At 40.9% G+C, this 19,313-nt stretch overlaps 1 protein-coding gene across 1 annotated transcript in view; it reads left to right on the forward strand.

The window, feature by feature from the left end:
* Window positions 1-19,018, forward strand: part of aass (aminoadipate-semialdehyde synthase) — a 38,246-nt gene extending 19,228 nt beyond the window's left edge. The window contains exons 11-16 of the mRNA XM_053319380.1: window positions 4,746-4,857; window positions 5,064-5,123; window positions 7,121-7,188; window positions 17,234-17,355; window positions 18,008-18,137; window positions 18,904-19,018. Of these exons, the coding sequence (XP_053175355.1) occupies window positions 4,746-4,857; window positions 5,064-5,123; window positions 7,121-7,188; window positions 17,234-17,355; window positions 18,008-18,137; window positions 18,904-19,018 (607 nt within the window). The remainder of the gene's footprint in view (window positions 1-4,745; window positions 4,858-5,063; window positions 5,124-7,120; window positions 7,189-17,233; window positions 17,356-18,007; window positions 18,138-18,903) is intronic.
* The last annotated feature ends 295 nt before the right edge of the window (window positions 19,019-19,313 follow it).

A 19,313-nucleotide genomic window follows, 5' to 3' on the forward strand; every position in this document is an offset into this window, starting at 1 on the left:
AGGGAGGGAGGAAAGAAGTTAGGAGGGAGGGAGGGAGGAAGGAAGGAGGGAGGGAGGAAGGAAGGAAGAAAGAAAGGGAGATGGAGGAAGGAAAGACGGTAGGAAAGAGAGAAGAAGGAAAGAAAGAGAGAAGGAGAGAGGAATGAAGGAAGGAAGGAAGGAACAGTCAAAAAAGACGGGTCAATTTGACCCGGGAGCACGACAGGAAGGTTAACTGGAATTAAAATAAAAACTACAATGAACGATGTAAAACTAACTAAAACTAAACTGAATTACAGATAAATTCAGCTTCGTTTTAGTTGTTGTTTCGTTTTCTCCCTTGATGACTTCCTGTCCTGCAGCAGCCGCTATGCTTCGTGGTTAAAGAATGAAATTAAAAGGACTTATATATGATATGATAAACCATATTTGGTGTCACTCATTCTTTCATCCTTTTCAGCTTCTACAAGTCAAGACTATCTCTTAATACCTGAAAAACTAAAACTAAATAAAAACTAAACTGAAACTAGTCAATTCCTTCAAAATAAAACTAAACTAAAACTAGTCAATTCCTTCAAAATAAAACTAAACTAAAACTAGTCAATTCCTTCAAAATAAAACCTAAACTAAAACTAGTAAATTCCTTCAAAATAAAACCTAAACTAAAACTAGTCAATTCCTTCAAAATAAAACCAAACTAAAACTAGTCAATTCCTTCAAAATAAAACCAAACTAAAACTAGTCAATTCCTTCAAAATAAAACCTAAACTAAAACTAGTCAATTCCTTCAAAATAAAACCTAAACTAAAACTAGTCAATTCCTTCAAAATAAAACCAAACTAAAACTAGTCAATTCCTTCAAAATAAAACCTAAACTAAAACTAGTCAATTCCTTCAAAATAAAACCTAAACTAAAACTAGTCAATTCCTTCAAAATAAAACTAAACTAAGACTGGTCAATTCCTTCAAAATAAAACCTAAACTAAAACTAGTCAATTCCTTCAAAATAAAACCAAACTAAAACTAGTCAATTCCTTCAAAATAAAACCTAAACTAAAACTAGTCAATTCCTTCAAAATAAAACCTAAACTAAAACTAGTCAATTCCTTCAAAATAAAACCTAAACTAAAACTAGTCAATTCCTTCAAAATAAAACCAAACTAAAACTAGTCAATTCCTTCAAAATAAAACCTAAACTAAAACTAGTCAATTCCTTCAAAATAAAACCTAAACTAAAACTAGTCAATTCCTTCAAAATAAAACTAAACTAACTAAACTGAAACTACTAAATCACTTGATGAACACACTAAAACTAAACTGAAATAAAAAAGCGAACTGAAAAACTAAATAAAAATAAAAACTAAAGAAAATTTCAAAACTATAATAACCTTGCTTAATACATGAATGAAGCCCCTCTGATAATGTAGTGTTGCTGTAATTTACTACATTAGTATCATGATAAGATAACAGGGAACACCAGCTGGATCTATGAGAAGACTCAGTCCTGATGAATGAGAGTGTTAAGCGAGAGTTCATATCATAGACTGTATAAAAGAAACAGACGTAACATCCGTGACGTCACCCATTGGTTTGTGGACTGCTGCTCGGAAGCCAATAGTTTCTAATCTGGGCAGCGCCATCTTGAAAATTTCAGGTGCATGCTGGGAAAAATAAAAGCACGGATTCTACTTATATGGGCATGAGGCGGAGCTATGGGCGGAGCGGGGAGGTTGCTATGGTTACGAGGACTAGCTCTCGAGGACATTGGTCAATCAACCTGTCAATCAGGACGTAGCCACGCCCCTAATGCATACCCTGCTTTATCATCACATATAAAATCAGGGAGGCCAAAATGTCCCAAATGAACATCATACTGCATTGAAGAAGGCTTTAAACTAGCGATTGAGACCATAAACACATTTTGAAAACGTTTACTGAGGTTAGAAATCAAGTGAGAAGTTGGTGAATTCTCCATTGACTTGTATAGAGACGGTCGCCCCCTGGTGGCCTTTTGATAGAATGCAGCTCTAAGTTACTTCCTGGTTGGCCTCATTTCAGAGGACCAGAGCTCCCCGCCTGGTTAGTACGTCTCTCTGCAGGAAGCTTTAACCCTTACATACTGTTTGGGGTCAAATTTGACCCATTTTTACATTTTACAGCTGTAAAAACCCTCTCTACACATTTCTTTTGACCAGATTTGTCCTAACCCAACCCACAGTTTACAAAAATGGATAAAATACAAACATTTTAAATGAGTTTAGGGAAATTGAAACATCTTTTGGTGAATAAAATGTCACAGATTAGTTCAGTATAATCTCAGTATTTATTTAAAATTAATCAAAAAGAGCCATAATGCCAAATCTTTGAGTTAAGGTAAGCTAGACCTACTAATATTACTAATACTAATACTGAGGAAACGATAGAAGCAGCATCTTTACAATCACTCAATACATGAAAACGGGTTTAACCCTTAAACAGGCCTTACTAGTTATGTCATTTGCACCTAAAGTAAGAAAGGAAGGAAGGAAGGAAAGGAGGGAAGAAGGAAGGAAAGGAGGGAGGAAGGAAAGGAAGGAGGGAGGAAGGATGGAAGGTAGGAAGGAAAGGAGGGAAGAAGGAAGGAAAGGAGGGAAGAAGGGAAGGAAAGGAGGAAGAAAGAAGGAAAGGAAGAAGGATGGAAACGAGGAAGGAAGGAAGGAAGGAAGGAAGGAAGAAAGAAAGAAAGGAAGGACAGATGAAGGAAGAAAGAAAGGAAGGACAGATGAAGGAAGGAAGAAAGGAAGGACAGATGAAGGAAGGAAGAAAGGACAGAAGGAGGGAACATTTACCCTAACAGCTGAACTTAGATCTGAGGAAGGAAGGAAGGAAAGAAGGAAGGAAGGAAGGACAGAGGAAGGACCCGGGAGGACAACAGGAAGGTTAAAGAGTCTGTATCTCCTGGTGCACGCTGTCTGTTAAAGGGTTAATTCACAAATAAAGTTCATCCATCGGACAGAAAACGCACAAAAAGAGGAATAAAAGTGATAAAAAGCAGTAGAGTCAGACTGCAGATGCCTATAGATGCCTCTTGTGTAAAGTGCCGTGTGACCATGTAACGTTCCACCAACACACCAACACACCATTTATCTGCTGCCAATTCAAATCTGAAAGGAAAGGTGGAACAAAAGAGTTTTTATCGCCATCCAGTCGACATTTTGGAAGTCTAAATTGCCATCCAGGAGGTAAACACTTACATTCAGATTCAAGGATGTGAGGTGGATGATTCATTGTCCCCCCCCCCCCCCCCCCCTTTTCTCCTCTTTAAATGCCAACTTCTCATTCATAAGCCGGAGAGACTACAGTAGTGTCCTTTCCTCCCGCTAACCTTCACTGAGCCGAGCACAAGGAGAGTCAGCCGAGGCTTGAATTGAACCGTCAGGTTGCCGTAGCGCCTGAATACTCTACCTGATTCAACTCTTTTAAAAATGGACGGATAAAGAAAAAAAAAAAAAGTCTCTTGTCTTCACTGTGATGTTTTCTTAAAAAGTAAAACCTCCGCAATAGTCAAGGGTGAAGGAGAAGAGTAGCGGTGGTGGAAATATAACAAAACGCTGACCAATCAGAGCAGAGTGGGCTCATCAGGAGGAGGACGGAGGAGGAGGGAGGAGGGAGTCTTAAAGAGATAGGAGGTAAAACGGCCTGTTAATAGACAGAGGCTGAACTGAGCGGCTGCATAAAGGACCAGTAGAAGATGAATAAGGAGGTTTTAACTGGAAATCATGTAAAGATATTCCAGTAGAGACTCAGAATATTAATATAGAGATGCAGATGTGAAGAATATGTGAACTTTAAAGATGCTGGAAGGCTTTTAATATGATTTTATTGAGTAAGAAATGTTGAATTTGATTGAAAAAACTAGTAAGAAAAAAAGTAGAAGAGATTGAGGAATGAAAATCATACATATGTTCTGTTGTAGTGTGTATGACATGACTCTGTTGTAGAATTGAACATTATAGTAAATTTATTAGGACGTATGTATTGGGGGAGGGGCTCTTAAAGAGACAGGAGCTAAAACAGCCTGTTAATAGACAGAGGCTGAACTGAGCGGCTGCATAAAGGACCAGTAGAAGATAAATAAGGAGTTTATAACTGACAAAATTTTGTTTTAACCTTCCTGTCGTCCTCCCGGGTTAAATTGACCCTGTCTGTTTTGACTGTTCCTTCTTTCCTCCCTTCCTTCCTTCCTCCCTCCCTCCTTCTTTCATTCCTTCCTTCCTTTCCTTCCCTCTTCCTCCCTTCCTTCCTTCTTCCTTCCTCCCTTCCTTTCCTTCCCCTTCCTTTCCTTCCTTTCTTTCCTTCCTCCCTTCCTTCCTTCCCTTCCTTCCTTCCTCCCTTCCTTCCTTCCTTCCCCTCCTCCCTTTCTTTTTCCTTTCCTCCCTTCCTTCCTTCCCTTCCTTCCTCCCTCCCTCCCTCCCTCCCTCCTTCCTTCTTCCTTCCTCCCTTCCTTTCCTTCCCCCTCCTTTCCTTCGTTCTTCCTTCTTTTCTCCCTCCTTTCCTTCCTCCTTCCTTCCTTCCTTCCTTCCTCCCTCCTTTCCTTCCTTCCTCCATTTCCTTCCCTCTTCCTCCCTTCCTTCCTTCCTTGACTCGAGGACAACAGGAGGGTTAATAGGCCAATTCTGCGATTCCGTGATCGCGGAAATCATCGGGCCCTACAGACGTAAATGTGTGTAACTGGCTTTAAAGATTCATTCATTTAAAGACTCTCTTTCTGTTTCTGGTCTCGGCAGCGTGGAGGGAAACGGGATCCTCATGTGCTCCATCGACAACCTTCCCGCTCAGCTTCCCATCGAGGCCACCGAGTACTTTGGAGACAGACTCTTCCCCTACATCTGGGAGATGGTAAGACGTGTGCTGGGTGGTAAAGGTGAGCTGGTGGCGTTGGTGTTGGGTTTGAGTCACGGTCTCGGTGCTGCTGCTTAACGCTGGTATGTGTCTGTGGGAGAGAGCTGCAGAAGGTTTGACAGAGTGAATAAAAACCCCTGAGAGAGACGGGACTCGTTTATTTTCTGTTTCTTTTTAAACGTGATGTGTTTTGTCATCGTCAGCTGCCTTCAGACGCCACCAGACCGCTGGACGAAGAGGAGTTCAGCCCACAAGTCAGAGACGTGAGTTCTTATTTTACTGTGTTTGCTGCAGAAGCTTCAGAGAAACTATTAAAGACCGTGTAAAGTGAATTCAGACATTTTCTTCTAAACACATTAAATAGGTCATAAATGTATTTCTATAAAAGGTGTAAAAAGCATTTCAACCATTTAGATTTGAATTGTGGAGCTAGGATTAGCATAAACCCGCCCCTGCTGCTGTAGAGGTATAAATACATTCAGCACACACTACTACTACTACAGTCTACAGTTAGCCAGTTAGCTGAGTTAGCACTACTACTACTACAGTCTACAGTTAGCCAGTTAGCTGAGTTAGCACTACTACTACTACTACAGTCTACAGTTAGCCAGTTAGCTGAGTTAGACGCCGAGCTAACAGCTTAGCTAGCCGCCAGTTAGCCACCGAGCTAACAGCTGAGTTAGCAGCAGAAAGCTCTCAGACGTAGCGTCCATGTTTCTGGTAGAGGTGGTGACTTTGATTGACAGGTGACACTTGGTAGGGGGCGGGGCTTCAGCGTTTGGGAGCAGAGAAAGAGGCTGATTTTTACACAACTTTGAAGCCTAATTTCATATATTTGGCGATTTTTTTTTTTTTTTAATCATTCAAATTTGGCAGGGTGGTTATCAACACACTTTTCTGTGGTATGTCAAACTCAGAACACATATTTATTCTTACTTTACACGGACTTTAAGCTGTGATATTGAAATAACCGGCCTGTTAAAATACATTTTAGGTAACACTTCATTTTACTGATCCTTTAACTTTACACTAATTTTACAGAAAAGGTGCAATTTAGTCAGAAAAAAGTGATTCATTCTTAATAGATTCTTTATTAATTAAGAGTTAAAGACGTTGAGCTTGTTTTATCTGACTTACAACAACCTAGCAGACGGGAAAAAGTTAGTTGTAGTTTGATTTTATGTAGAGTAGCGTTGTGTCAAATTGACCTCAGTGGAACAAAGTAAGAATAAAAGAAGAAATTCCTCAAAAATGTTGTGTTTTCTAGATGTATTTTTTAACCTCCCGAGACCCGAGCTTTTGGGTTTCTTTTACTGTGTAACACAATTCATTCACCAGTGTATAAAACCATGCTTCCTTACATTTACAGCTTCCCTTTGCATGAAGGATAATAAAGCCCCAATGCCCTCAAATGAGTCCTAAACCAGTAGTTTAGCATTGTAGCTAAAATTAGTCAAATTTGTATCAAACTACAAACGTTATTAAGCATAAATAAACAAGTTTCAACCATAAAATTTGATATGGTTTTGTACCTGGTCCACTTTTGTCTGCAGATCAACTGTTTTTACACTGTAATGGGCTTTTGTTACCACTAGGTGGCTCAAAAAAGTGAGTACGAACGAGGTCAACAGGTCAAAGTTAAGCAGAATGAAGTATAAGGTCTAGCTAACCTCAAATGTCCCCATATGAGGACGCAGGGTCGTAGGAGGTTAACCCTCGTGTCGTCCTTCCGGAAAGAAAAGAAAGGAAAGAAGGAAGGAAAGGAGAGAGGAAGGGAGGTAGAGAGGAAGGAAGAAGGAAGGAAAGGAGAGAGGAAGGAAGGAAGGAAGGAAGGGAGGAAAGGAAAGAAGGAAGAAGGAAGGAAAGGAGGGAGGGAGGAAGGAAGGAGGGAAGGAAGAAGGGAGGAAAGGAAAGAAGGAAGAAAGGTATGAAAGAAGGACAGAGGAAAGAAAGACAGGAGGAGGGAGGGAGGAATAAGGAAGGGAGGAAGGAAAGGAGGGAGGAAGGAGGGAATGAAAGAAGGAGGGAAGAAAGGGGGATGGAGGAAGTACAGGCGGAAGGAAGGAAGGAGGGAAGGCAGGAAGGAAGGGAGGCGACACGAGGGTTAATTTATGAATGTTTAATATTGAGCTATAACTCAAACTAAAGCCACAGTACTTAATTACGCAAAATATGGCGAACTTTACTACGCTATATATACTCACTTTATTTATTACTGTGTTATTTTTGACATGGTTTATTGTACTCTTTGTTAATAAAGGCTGTCATCACCTCTAACGGAGTCCTCACCCCGAAGTTCGAATACATTGACAAACTTCGGGAAAGAAGGTGAGACTTTTTTTTTTTTTTCGTGAGCGTCTTACACATCATTAACTATTAGACTATTAGCATGTTTTCAATTGAAGTGTTGAAAATTGAAAATGTTACCTACTAATTAACGCAACCCGATCAATGGACGAAATGACTAAAGATTACGAGACAGGTAACATTTAACATCGTGTACTAACGTAGCTAACCTGCGCTAACTTCCTACGCCAGGGGTGTCAAACTCATTTTCATTCAAGGGCCACATACAGACCAGTTTGATCTGATGTGGGCCGGATTATTAAAAAGATGAAGGGAAGGAAGGAAGGAAGGAAGGAAGGAAGGAAGAAATGACAGATGGAAGAAAGGACAGAAGGAAGGAAGGAAGGACAGAAAGAAAGATAAAAGAAAGGTAGGAAGGAAAGACATGCAAAAGGAAGGAGGAAAGAAAGGTAGGAAATACAGATGAAAGGAAGGAAGGAAGGAAATATAGAAGGAAGGACAGAAGGATGCAATGAAGGAAGGAAGGACAGATGAAAGGAAGGACAGAAGGAAGAAAGAAAGGGAGGAAGGACAGGCGGAAGGAAGGACAGAAGGAAGAAAGGAAGGACAGAAGGAAGGGGAGGAAGGAAGGAAGGAAGGAAGAAGGGGAGGAAGGACAGATGGAAGAAAGGACAGAAGGAAGGAAGGACAGATGGAAGGAAGGACAGAAGGAAGAAAGGAAGGAAGGAAGGACAAATGGAAGGAAGGACAGAAGGAAGAAAGGAAGGAAGAAGGGGAGGAAGGACAGATGGAAGAAAGATAGGAAGGAACAAAGAAAAGATAAAAGAAAGGTAGGAAAGAAAGACAGATGAAAGGAAGGAAGCAAGGAAGGACAGATGGAAGGAAGGACAGAAGGAAGGAAGGAAGGAAGGACAGGCGAAGGAAGGACAGAAGGAAGAAAGAAAGGAAGGAACAAAGAAAAGATAAAAGAAAGGTAGGAAGGAAAGACAGGCAAAAGGAAGGAGGAAAGAAAGGTAGGAAATACAGATGAAAGGAAGGACAGAAGGAAGGAAGGACAGAAGGAAGAAAGGAAGCAATGAATGAAGGAAGGACAGATGGAAGGAAGGACAGACAGATGGAAGAAATGACAGATGGAAGGAAGGACAGAAGGAAGAAAGGGGGGAGGGACAGATGGAAGAAAGAAAGGAAGGAACAAAGAAAAGATAAAAGAAAGGTAGGAAGGAGGAAAGAAAGGTAGGAAATACAGATGAAAGGAAGGAAGCAAGGAAGGAAGGACAGATGGAAGGAAGGACAGAAGGAAGAAAGGAAGGACAGAAGGAAGAAAGGAAGGAAGGACAGATGGAAGAAAGAAAGGAAGGAACAAAGAAAAGATAAAAAAAGGTAGGAAGGAGGAAAGAAAGGTAGGAAATACAGATGAAAGGAAGGAAGGATGGAAGGAAGGACAGATGGAAGGAAGGACAGAAGGAAGAAAGAAAGGAAGGAAGGACAGATGGAAGGAAGGACAGAAGGAAGAAAGGACAGATGGAAGGTAGAAAAAGAACACAGGAAGGAAAGTGGGCTGGATTGGACCCCTGGGGGGGCCGGTTCTGGCCCACGGGCCTCATGTTTGACACCCCTGTCCTACGCTAGCGTTTTTGATAATAGACATGTTCTTGTGCTTTATAGTGCTGCTATGTTTCCTTTCTTTCCCTCCTTATAACCCTTAAATCCTTTCCTAGCTTTGCAGTTTGTGACGTTGTTAGCGTCTTCCTGCTGGAGATCGGACTCGTAGCGACTAACAGACGATCTTGTTGTTGTTCCCGCACAGTGCTGCCCTCTGGTGTCTCCTGTGCCAACCTGCCTCTGCATTAACAGCTTGCATGGCTAGTGTCCAAATAAGGCCAACCTCAGACGCCGGAGTTTGTCTTTAGGTATCGGAACAACGGGGTAGAAACATATTTTCTTCTCAATTGCCCCCTCGTCGTCATCATCCCATTCTGTCGCATCCGTCCGTCCGTCTTATTTTGGTGTTTTTTTTACGTTTGGGAGAGTTTGGGGAATCTTCTTGGTTGCCGTCTTCATCAGAGTCAGAGTTTCATTTTGTCTGCATCCAGAACAAAAAGAGATCCACGAAGTATTTAACCTACGATAGAAAAACTGCTAGCTTCTCTCCACTGAAAGACAGTAAAAGTCCATATAGGTCTGTCACAATAATTATCAATTTATCGTACAATAACGTAATTGTTGACATTGTGTCTATATATCAACTTATCGTACATAACGTAATTTTTGAAGTGTCGATATATCAACTTATCGTACAATAACGTAATTATCGTCATCATGTCTATATATCAATTTATCGTACAATAACGTAATTATTGACATTGTGACGATATATCAACTTATCGTACAATAACGTAATTTTCGTCATCGTGTCTATATATCAACTTATCGTACAATAACGTAATTATTGACATTGTGACGATATATCAACTTATCGTACAATAACGTAATTTTCGTCATCGTGTCGATATATTAATTTATCGTACATAACGTAATTTTTGACATCGTGTCTATATGTCAACTTATCGTACATAACGTAATTTTTGAAGTGTCGATATATCAATTTATCATACAATAACGTAATTTTCGTCATCGCGTCGATATATCAACTTATCGTACAATAACGTAATTTTTGACATTGTGACGATATATCAACTTATCGTACAATAACGTAATTATCGTCATCGTGTCTATATATCAATTTATCGTACAATAACGTAACGTGTTGATACATCGACTTATCGTACAATAACGTAATTATCGTCATCGTGTCTATATATCAGCTTATCGTATAAATAACCTAATTTTTGACATTGTGTCGATATATCAACTTATCGTACAATAACGTACTTTTTGACATTGTGACGATATATCAACTTATCGTACAAACATGCAATTCAAAACGTGATTAATCGCGATTAACTATGGAATTTCTGCGATTAATTGCGATGAAAAAAATTAATCATTTGACAGCCCTAGTCTATATGCATTTTAAACCTCTATAATATTTTTTCAGCAACATTTTATGTGTATTTGATCCTTTTTCTTAACCCAAGTTTATTATCTAACTCTAAATGTACTGTTAAACTGTAATATATCAACATCCAAGGGTTTAGTAATCACATTTAAAGGAATCACTGCAACTACTGCACATGTCCAAATAATAACTAAACATGCTCATGTATCTGTACGTGTTGCCTGAACCTGAACTGTGTGCTGAGTGGAGCCGGTCCTGCTCAGCTGCTCAGCTGCTCAGCCACAAGCAGAAACAGCTGAACCAGCAGCTGCCAAATCACACAATGGCTTTATCAATCATGTCTTAATCTGAGTGTTGATGAGACAAAAGGTGTGTTCAATCCCCCCCCCCCCCCCCCCCCCCGAACCAACGCTGATATCTACATCAGAGCCGAAATGAAAGCACTGCTGACAGAGACTTTAAATTATCTCTGTGTGACACCGGATTGAAATTTAAATATTAACAAACATTAACAAACATTAGAAACCCTCTTACTCCAGAATAAAGCTTAAAAACTGGATTATATATATATATATATATATATATATATATCAACTTATCGTATAATAACGTAATTATCAACATCGTGGCTATATATCAATTTATCGTACAATAATGTAATTTTTGACAACTTATCGTATAATAACGTAATTATCAACATCGTGGCTATATATCAATTTATCGTACATAACGTAATTTTTGACATCGTGTCTATATATCAACTTAGCATATAATAACGTAATTATCAACATCGTGGCTATATATCAACTTAGCATACAATAATGGAATTTTTGACATTTTATCTATATATCAACTTAGCGTATGATAGCGTAATTATCAACATCGTGTCTATATATCAATTTATCGTACAATAACGTAATTATTGACATCGTGTCTATATATCAACTTATCGTACAATAACGTAATTATCAACATCGTGGCTATATATCAACTTAGCATACAATAATGGAATTTTTGACATTTTATCTATATATCAACTTAGCGTATGATAGCGTAATTATCAACATCGTGTCTATATATCAACTTATCGTACAATAACGTAATTTTTGACATTGTGTCTTTTTTTTCAACTTATCATACATAACGTAATTTTTGACATCGTGTCTATTTATCAATTTATCGTACAATAACATAATTTGACATTTTGTCTATATATCAACTTATCGTACAATAACGTAATTATCAACATCGTGTCTATCAACTTATCGTACAATAACGTAATTTTTGACAACTTATCGTACAATAACGTAATTTGACATCGTGTCTATATATCAACTTAAAGTACAATAACGTAATTATTGAAATAGTGACGATATATCAACTTATCGTACAATAACGTAATTATTGAAATAGTGATGATATATCAACATATCGTACAATAACGTAATTATTGAAATAGTGACGATATATCAACTTCTCGTACAATAACGTAATTTGACATCGTGTCTATATATCAACTTATCGTACAATAACGTCATTTTTGACAACTTATCGTACAATAACGTAATTTGACATCGTGTCTATATATCAACTTATCGTACAATAACGTAATTAAAAGCCGACTGATAGCTGCATTATAAGAGATCGGACTCTTTTCTTTTCTTTGCATCTCTGCTCGAGTCTCCAGTCAGAGGCTCAAAGATGCAAAGAGAAGGAGGAAGTGGAGGAGGAAGTGGAGGAGGAGGTGGAGGAGGAAGTGAAGGAGGAAGTGGAGGAGGAAATGGAGGAGGAAGTGAAGGAGGAAGTGGAGGAGGAAGTGGATGCATTTAAGAGAGTTATTATCAGTACTTTAACACTTCCTGGACCGGATGCATAAAGACAGAAAACAGAAATCAATCTTCTCCTTTTTGACTTCGTTTAAGACGGAAAACAAGAACCAGAGATTCCTCAAACAATAAAAAACCAATCATCACCTGCATGTTCATCCTCCTTTTTACAATCCTCGTTAAGTTTCATCTCTTTTAATAATCTGCTTTTGATTGATTACAGTTTTGGTTTTAATGAGCTGGCCTTGTTAAATGACTACTAATGTATGTTCCTATAGATTATTAAGACTCCTCAGTGACTCCTACAGCAGCATATTGAGGCCAAGCATCTTTAAGACCTGATGAGTTTCCTCCTTTAATTGATCCTTAAGTATCTTCTTTTTTTTCCCAGACAAGCCATGCCACTAAAATCTTAATCCCTCTGTGGTTCAGTTTGGCTCCTTAAGATATGTAAAGAAATCCTCCTGAGGGAAACGTCTCTCTCTTCTTTTCTTTTCTTTTCTTTTTTTTTAATTAAGAGGATGAGACGCGGCGGTGGCGGTGGCGGTGGCGGCGGGTTGACTGACGGTCAGACCTCCGCTCAGACTCGTGCATGTGCGTCGCATCCAATTAGGCCAAAGCTGACTGTGGAGGAGGGAGGGGGGAGGAGGAGGGAGGGAGAGGGAGCTGGGGGGGCGGGTTGGGGGGGATATTAATATATAATCCAGCCACAGGTCAGCGGGGCTAATGTCTTTATCAGGGTGTTATTATAATGCAGATTGTGGCGCCGCTCAGTTTAATTATGTTCAGTGTGAGTTTAAAGTCGAGGGTCAAACCGTCACTGACGAGTCTGAAAGTGAGTCTGAGTCTGAGGTTGGGGGGTGGGGGGGGGGGTGGGGGGGGGGTATTAAGTCCTGCTGCAGTTTAATATGATCATAATTATTATTATTATTATTAGGTTTTATGTTCTTTGAGTTCAGCAGGGATAAAAAAAGAAACCATGATGTCTTTATGAATTTAATTAACTCTCATCTACAATTAAAAAGTTAATAAATTAAAAAAAGACTTAAATCCTCAAAGTTGAGAAACTGAGTTTAGATTTTTATGGTTTTTAAATTTGAGGTGAGAAATAAAAATTATAGAATAAATATATATATGTATATATATATATATATAGTCAAAAATGCCTGAATACATGTCTTCTCTCACTTTAAGTGGAAATAAACAAATAAAACATATTTACAAAAAACCCCAGCTTGATAAATATAGTATTAAAGTATAAAAATATTATTTTTGTACTTTCAATTAATAATATTTGTTATTTCAATATCACTTGTGAGGTAATGGTTATTTATTTATTTATGATTTATTTTTATTTAACAATTTTCTTTTATTTTGAAACATTAAAACTACTACTGCTTTCCTACTAACATAATAATAAATGTGATCTAATAATGATTTATGGTTTTATATTTTATATTGATCATTATTATTAATAACTGATTTAATATTGATTACTACTTTTATATATATTATATTTATTTAATGAATGAAAACATGAGTTTTACAGGTAACATGTGGTAAGTGTGATTATGAAGCTGATTGTTTTATTTTATTATTTATTATTTATTTATACTTTATATTTGCTTGTTGCCCCCCCCCCCCCCCCCCGCTCATCCTCCTCCAATCATCCACATCAGAAAATTAGATTTCATAGTTCTGCTTTGACTGTTTACGACATTGTTCGTCTGAAACCTGAAAACATTTATTTATTTATTTATTTAATAATAACCTGTTGTCCTTCCTTCCTTACTTCTGTCCTTCCTCCCTTCTTTCCTTCTGTCCTTCTTTCCTTCCATCCTCCATCCCTCCTTCTCTCTTTCTTTCCTTCCATCCTTCCCCCCTTTCTTCCTTCCTCCCTCCCTCCCTTACTTCTTTCCTTCTTTCCTTCCTTCCTTCCATCCATCTTTCCTTCCTTCCATCCTTCCATCCTTCCCTCCCTTCCTTCCACCTGTCTTTCCTTCCTTCCTCCCTCCCTCCCTCCCTTCCTTCTTTCCTTCCTTCCTTTCTCCCTTCCTTCTATCTTTCCTTCCATCCTTCCACCCTCCCTCCCTCCCTTCCTTCCTTCTTTCCTTCTTTCCTTCCTTCCTTCCTTCCATCCATCTTTCCTTCCTTCCTTCCTTCCTTCCTTCCTTCCTTCCTTCCAGTCTTATTTTCTTTCTTTCTTTCCTTCCTTCCTTCCTTCCTCTCTCCCTCCCTCCCTCCCTCCCTCCTTCTATCTTTCTTTCCTTCCTCTCTCTTTCCTGCCGTCCTTCTTTTCTTTTCTTCCTCCATCCCCTTTCTTCCTCCCCCCACCCCCCCCCCCCCACTCATCCTCCTTCAATCATCCACATCAGAAAATTAGATTTCATAGTTCTGCTTTGACTGTTTACGACATTGTTCGTCTGAAACCTGAAAACATTTATTTATTTATTTAATAATAACCTGTTGTCCTTCCTTCCTTCCTTCCTTCCTTCCTTCCTTCCTTCCATCCTCCATCCCTCCTTCTCTCTTTCTTTCCTTCCTCTTTCTTTCCACCCTTCCTTCTGTCCTTCCTCCCTCCTTCCTTCTCTTTCTTTGCTCTCCCTTACCTTCCTCTCTTCCTCTTTTCCTTTCTCCCTCCCTCCTACCTTCCTGCTTTCCTTCCATCCTTCCTCCCTTTCTTCCTCCCTCCCTACTTTCCTTCCTTTCTTTCCTTCCTTTCTTTCCTCCCTCCCTCCTTCTATATTTCTTTCCATCCCCTTTCTTCCTTCCTTCCTTCCTTCCTTCCTTCCTTCCTTCCTCCATCCCCTTCCTTCCTTCCTTCCTCCCTCATTCCTTCTCTTTCTTTGCTCCCCCTTACCTTCCTCTCTTCCTCTTTCCTTCCTTTCTTTCCTCCCTCCCTCCTTCTATCTTTCTTTCCTCCCTCCCTCCTTTCCTTCCTTTCTTTGCTCCCTCCCTCCTTCTATCTTTCCTTCCTTCTTTCCTCCCTCCCTCCTTCTATCTTTCTTTCCTCCCTCCCTCCTTCTATCTTTCCTTCCTTCTTTCCTCCCTCCCTACTTTCCTTCCTTTCTTTCTTTCCTCCCTCCTTCTATCTTTCCTTCCTTTCTTTCCTCCCTCCCTCCTATCTTTCTTTCCTCCCTCCCTACTTTCCTTCCTTTCTTTCCTCCCTCCCTCCTTCTATCTTTCCTTCCATCTTTCCTTCCTCCCTCCCTCTCTCCCTCCCTCCCTCCCTTCCTTCCTTCCTTCCTTCCTTCCTTCCTTCCTTTCTCCCTTCCTTCTATCTTTCCTTCCATCCTTCCACCCTCCCTCCCTCCCTCCCTCCCTCCCTTCCTTCCTTCCTTCCTTCCTTCCTTCCTTCCTTCCTTCCATCCTCCCTCCCTCCCTTCCTTCTTTCCTTCCTCCCTCCCTCCCTCCCTCCCTCCCTTCCTTCTTTCCACCCCACCCCTCTCCCCCTCTCCTGCCTCCAATCATCCACATCAGAAAATTAGATTTCATAGTTCTGCTTTGACTGTTTACGACATTGTTCGTCTGAAACCTGAAAACATTTATTTATTTATTTATTTATTTAATAATAACTCAGAGAAGTAAAGAATGATTCCCAGCAGCTGATTTCTGTCTCTCTCATCTTTCAAGGATTTTAATAACACGCTGAAAAACTGTTTAAAAAATAAAATAGTTGATCAAAAGCAACACAAATTCATTTTGAGTTTGGCTGCAGTGAAACTTTTAATTTGAAGGATGTTTTTCCTTTGTGCTCCAGGAAGTCTCTCTTCTTCTTCTTTGTTGGTTTTTCTTTATAAATCTGTTCATCACAAAATAAAAGTTCAGCAGAGAGAGAAATGATGTGTAAAGAGTCAAAGTTTGATTCACTTTGTTACGTTTTAACCTTCCTGTCATCCTTCCTTCCTTCTTTCCTTCCTTTGTCTGTCCTTCCTTCCTCCTTCATCCTCTTTCCTCCCTTCCTTCCTTCCTCCCTCCTTCTCTCCTTCGTTTTTTCCTTCATCCTCTTTCTTTCTTCCTTCTGTCCTTCCTTCCTTCCTTTCTTTCTTTCTGTTGTCCTTCCTTCCTTCCTTCTGTCCTTCCTTCCTTCTGTCCTTCTTTCCTTCTGTCCTTCCTGTTTTCCTTCCTTCTGTCTGTCCTTCTTCCATCCCTCCTTTTCTCTTTCTTTCCTCCCTTTACCTTCCTCCCTTCCTCTATTCCTTTCTCCCCTCCTTCCTCCCTCCCTCGCTTCCTTCCTTCCTTCCTTCCTTCCTTCCGTCTGTCTTTCCTCCCTCCCTCCTACCTCCCTTCTTTCCTCTGTCCTTCCTTCCTCCTTTCTTCCGTCCTTCCTCCCTCCCTCCCTCCTTTCCTTCCTTTCTTCCTTCCCACCTTCCTCCCTCCCTCCCTCCCTCCTTTCTTCCTTTCCTGCCTCCCTTCCTTCTGTCCTTCTTTCCTTCCCTCCTTCCTTCTTTCCTTCCTTCCCTCCTTTCTCCCTCCCTCCTCTTCCTTCTTTCCCTCCTTCCTCCCTCCCTCCTTTCCTTCCTTTCTTCCTTCCCTCTTTCCTCCCTTCCTTCCTTCCCTCCTTTCCTTCCTTTCTTCCTTCTTTCCCTCCTTCCTCCCTCCTTTCCTTCCTTTCTCCCCTCCTCCCTTCTTTCCTTTCCTCCCTTCTTTCCTTCCCTCCTTCCTCCCTCCCTCCTTCCTTTCCTCCATTCCCTCCTTCCTCCCTCCCTCCTTTCCTTCCTTCTTTCCTTCCCTCCTTCCTTTCCCCCCTTCCCTCCTTCCTCCCTCCCTCCTTTCCTTCCTTCCCTCCTTCCCTCCCTCCCTCCTATTCTTCCTTCCTTTCTACCTTCCCTCCCTCCCTCCCTCCGTCCTATTCTTCCTTCCTTTCTACCTTCCCTCCTTCCTCCTTTCCTTCTTTCCTTTCCTCCCTTCTTTCCTTCCCTCCTTCCTCCCTCCCTCCTTCCTTCTTCCTTCCCTCCTTCCTCCCTGCCTCCTTTCCTTCCTTTTTTCTTCCCTCCTTCCTCCCTGCCTCCTTTCCTTCCTTTTTTCCTTCCCTCCTTCCTCCCTCCCTCCTTTCCTTCCTACCTTTCCTTCTTTCTTCCTCCCTTCCTTCCTTGACTGGAGGACAACAGGAGGGTTAAATACCATCTTCCATCTTTATAAACTCATGTGTTATAATCTGTTGTCTCTCGTCGTGTTGAGGTTGTGACGGTTCATCCTGGTTGTGTTTGTTGTGAATCAGAGAGAAAGCTCAGATCCTGAAGAAGAGCGGCATGAAGCGTGTTCTGCTGCTGGGATCCGGTTACGTCTCCGGTCCCGTCGTTGAGTATCTGACCCGCGATGAGAGGACTCAGGTCACCGTCGGTGAGTCTGTCCTTTAAAATGTTACAATCTGGAGCTTCTGTTCCTGCCATCTTTCCTTCCTTCCATCCTTACTTCCATCCTTACTTCCTTCCTTCCTTCCATCTGTCCTGCCATCTGTCCTGCCATCTTTCCTTCCTGCCATCTTTCCTTACTGCCATCTTTCCTTACTTCCATCCTTCCTTCCTTCCTTCCTGACATCTTTCCTTCCTTCCTTCCTCCCTCCTTCTTTCCTTCCTTCCTTTCTTTCCTAACTCTCTCTTTCCTCCCTCCCTTCTTTCCTTCCTTCCTTTCTTTCCTAACTCTCTCTTTCCTTCCTTCCTTCTTTCCATCCTAGCTCCTTTCTTTCTTCCTTCCTCCCTCCCTCCCTTCCTTCATGTCTTCTTTTCCTTCCTTCCTCCCTTCCTGTCTTCTTTTCCTTCCTTCCTTCCTTCCTGTCTTCTTTTCCTTCCCACATAAATTCTTAGAAAGTAGATTTTCACAGCCTTTTAAAGTTGACTGTAATAATGATTGTATGATATGTAATGATGTGTGTGTGTGTGTGTGTGTGTGTGTGTGTGTGTGTGTGTGTGTGTGTGTGTGTGTGTGTGTGTGTGTGTGTGTGTGTGTGTGTGTGTGTGTGTGTGTGTGTGTGTGTGTGTGTGTGTGTCTCCAGCGTCGGTGCTGCTGAGGCAGGCGGAGGAGCTGGCAGCTAAGTATCCAAACACCATCCCAGTGATGCTGGACGCCACCAGTCAGGAAGGACACCTGGACTCTCTGGTCAAAGATCACGACCTGGTCATCAGGTAGAGCTCACACACACACACACACACACACACACACACACACACACACACACACACACACACACACACACACACACACACACACACACACTTACTTTCCTTCCTTCCTTGTTGTTCTATGGTTGCTATAGATACAGGTTGTGCTATGGTTGCTATAGATACAGGTTGTCCTATGGTTGCTATAAATACAGGTTGTGTTATGGTTGCTATAGATACAGGTTGTGCTATGGTTGCTATAGATACAGGTTGTCCTATGGTTGCTATAAATACAGGTTGTGTTATGGTTGCTATAGATACAGGTTCTTCTATGGTTGCTATAGATACAAGTTGTTCTATGGTTGCTATAGATACAGGTTATGCTATAGTTGCTATAGATACAGGTTGTGCTGTGGTTGCTATAGATACAGGTTGTGCTATGGTTGCTATAGATACAGGTTGTGCTATGGTTGCTATAGATACAGGTTGTGCTATGGTTGCTATAAATACTGTTTCTTCTATGGTTGCTATAGATACAGGTTGTATTTATGTTGTCATGGCAACAAAGAGGAAGGAAAAGAATCTTAGTGTGACCTACAAAGGGTTAAATTTGGGTTGAAGGTGAATCCTTACAGGTGGTAGTTAGTATTTGGGGGGAGGGGGGGGGGGGGGGGTCCTTCTCTCTGATGTTTAAACCTCTCTACAGTGTCAGTACTCAGTCTGAGCTTCATGTCCTTCCTCTCCTCCTCCTCCTCCTCCTCCTCCTCCTCCTCCTCCTCCTCTTCCTCAGCATGCTGCCGTACGCTTACCACCCGCTCATCGCCAAGCACTGCATCAACAGGAAGGTGAACATGGTGACGGCCAGCTACCTGAGTCCTGCCATGAAGGAGCTGCAGAGCAGGTGACACGCTAACATGAAACACGCAAACACTCAACACGCTAAGAGTTAACACGACGGCTTCGGTTTTATGTCACATTCATTCAAACTTGTTCATATCACTCATTTTGACAACTTGTGTTCAGCTGGAGTTCATAAAAAATATGCATTCCTGTCTTGTTTTCTTTCCTTCCATACTTCCTTGCTTCCTTCCTTCCTTCCATCTTTCCTTCCTACCTTCTTTCCTTCCATCTTTCCTCCCTTTCTTTTTTCCTTCCTTCCATCCTTCCTTCCTTCCTTCCTTCCTTCCTTCCATCTTTCCT

Source organism: Scomber japonicus, chromosome 5 (assembly GCF_027409825.1).
Source record: "Scomber japonicus isolate fScoJap1 chromosome 5, fScoJap1.pri, whole genome shotgun sequence".
Taxonomy (NCBI): Eukaryota; Metazoa; Chordata; class Actinopteri; order Scombriformes; family Scombridae; genus Scomber; species Scomber japonicus.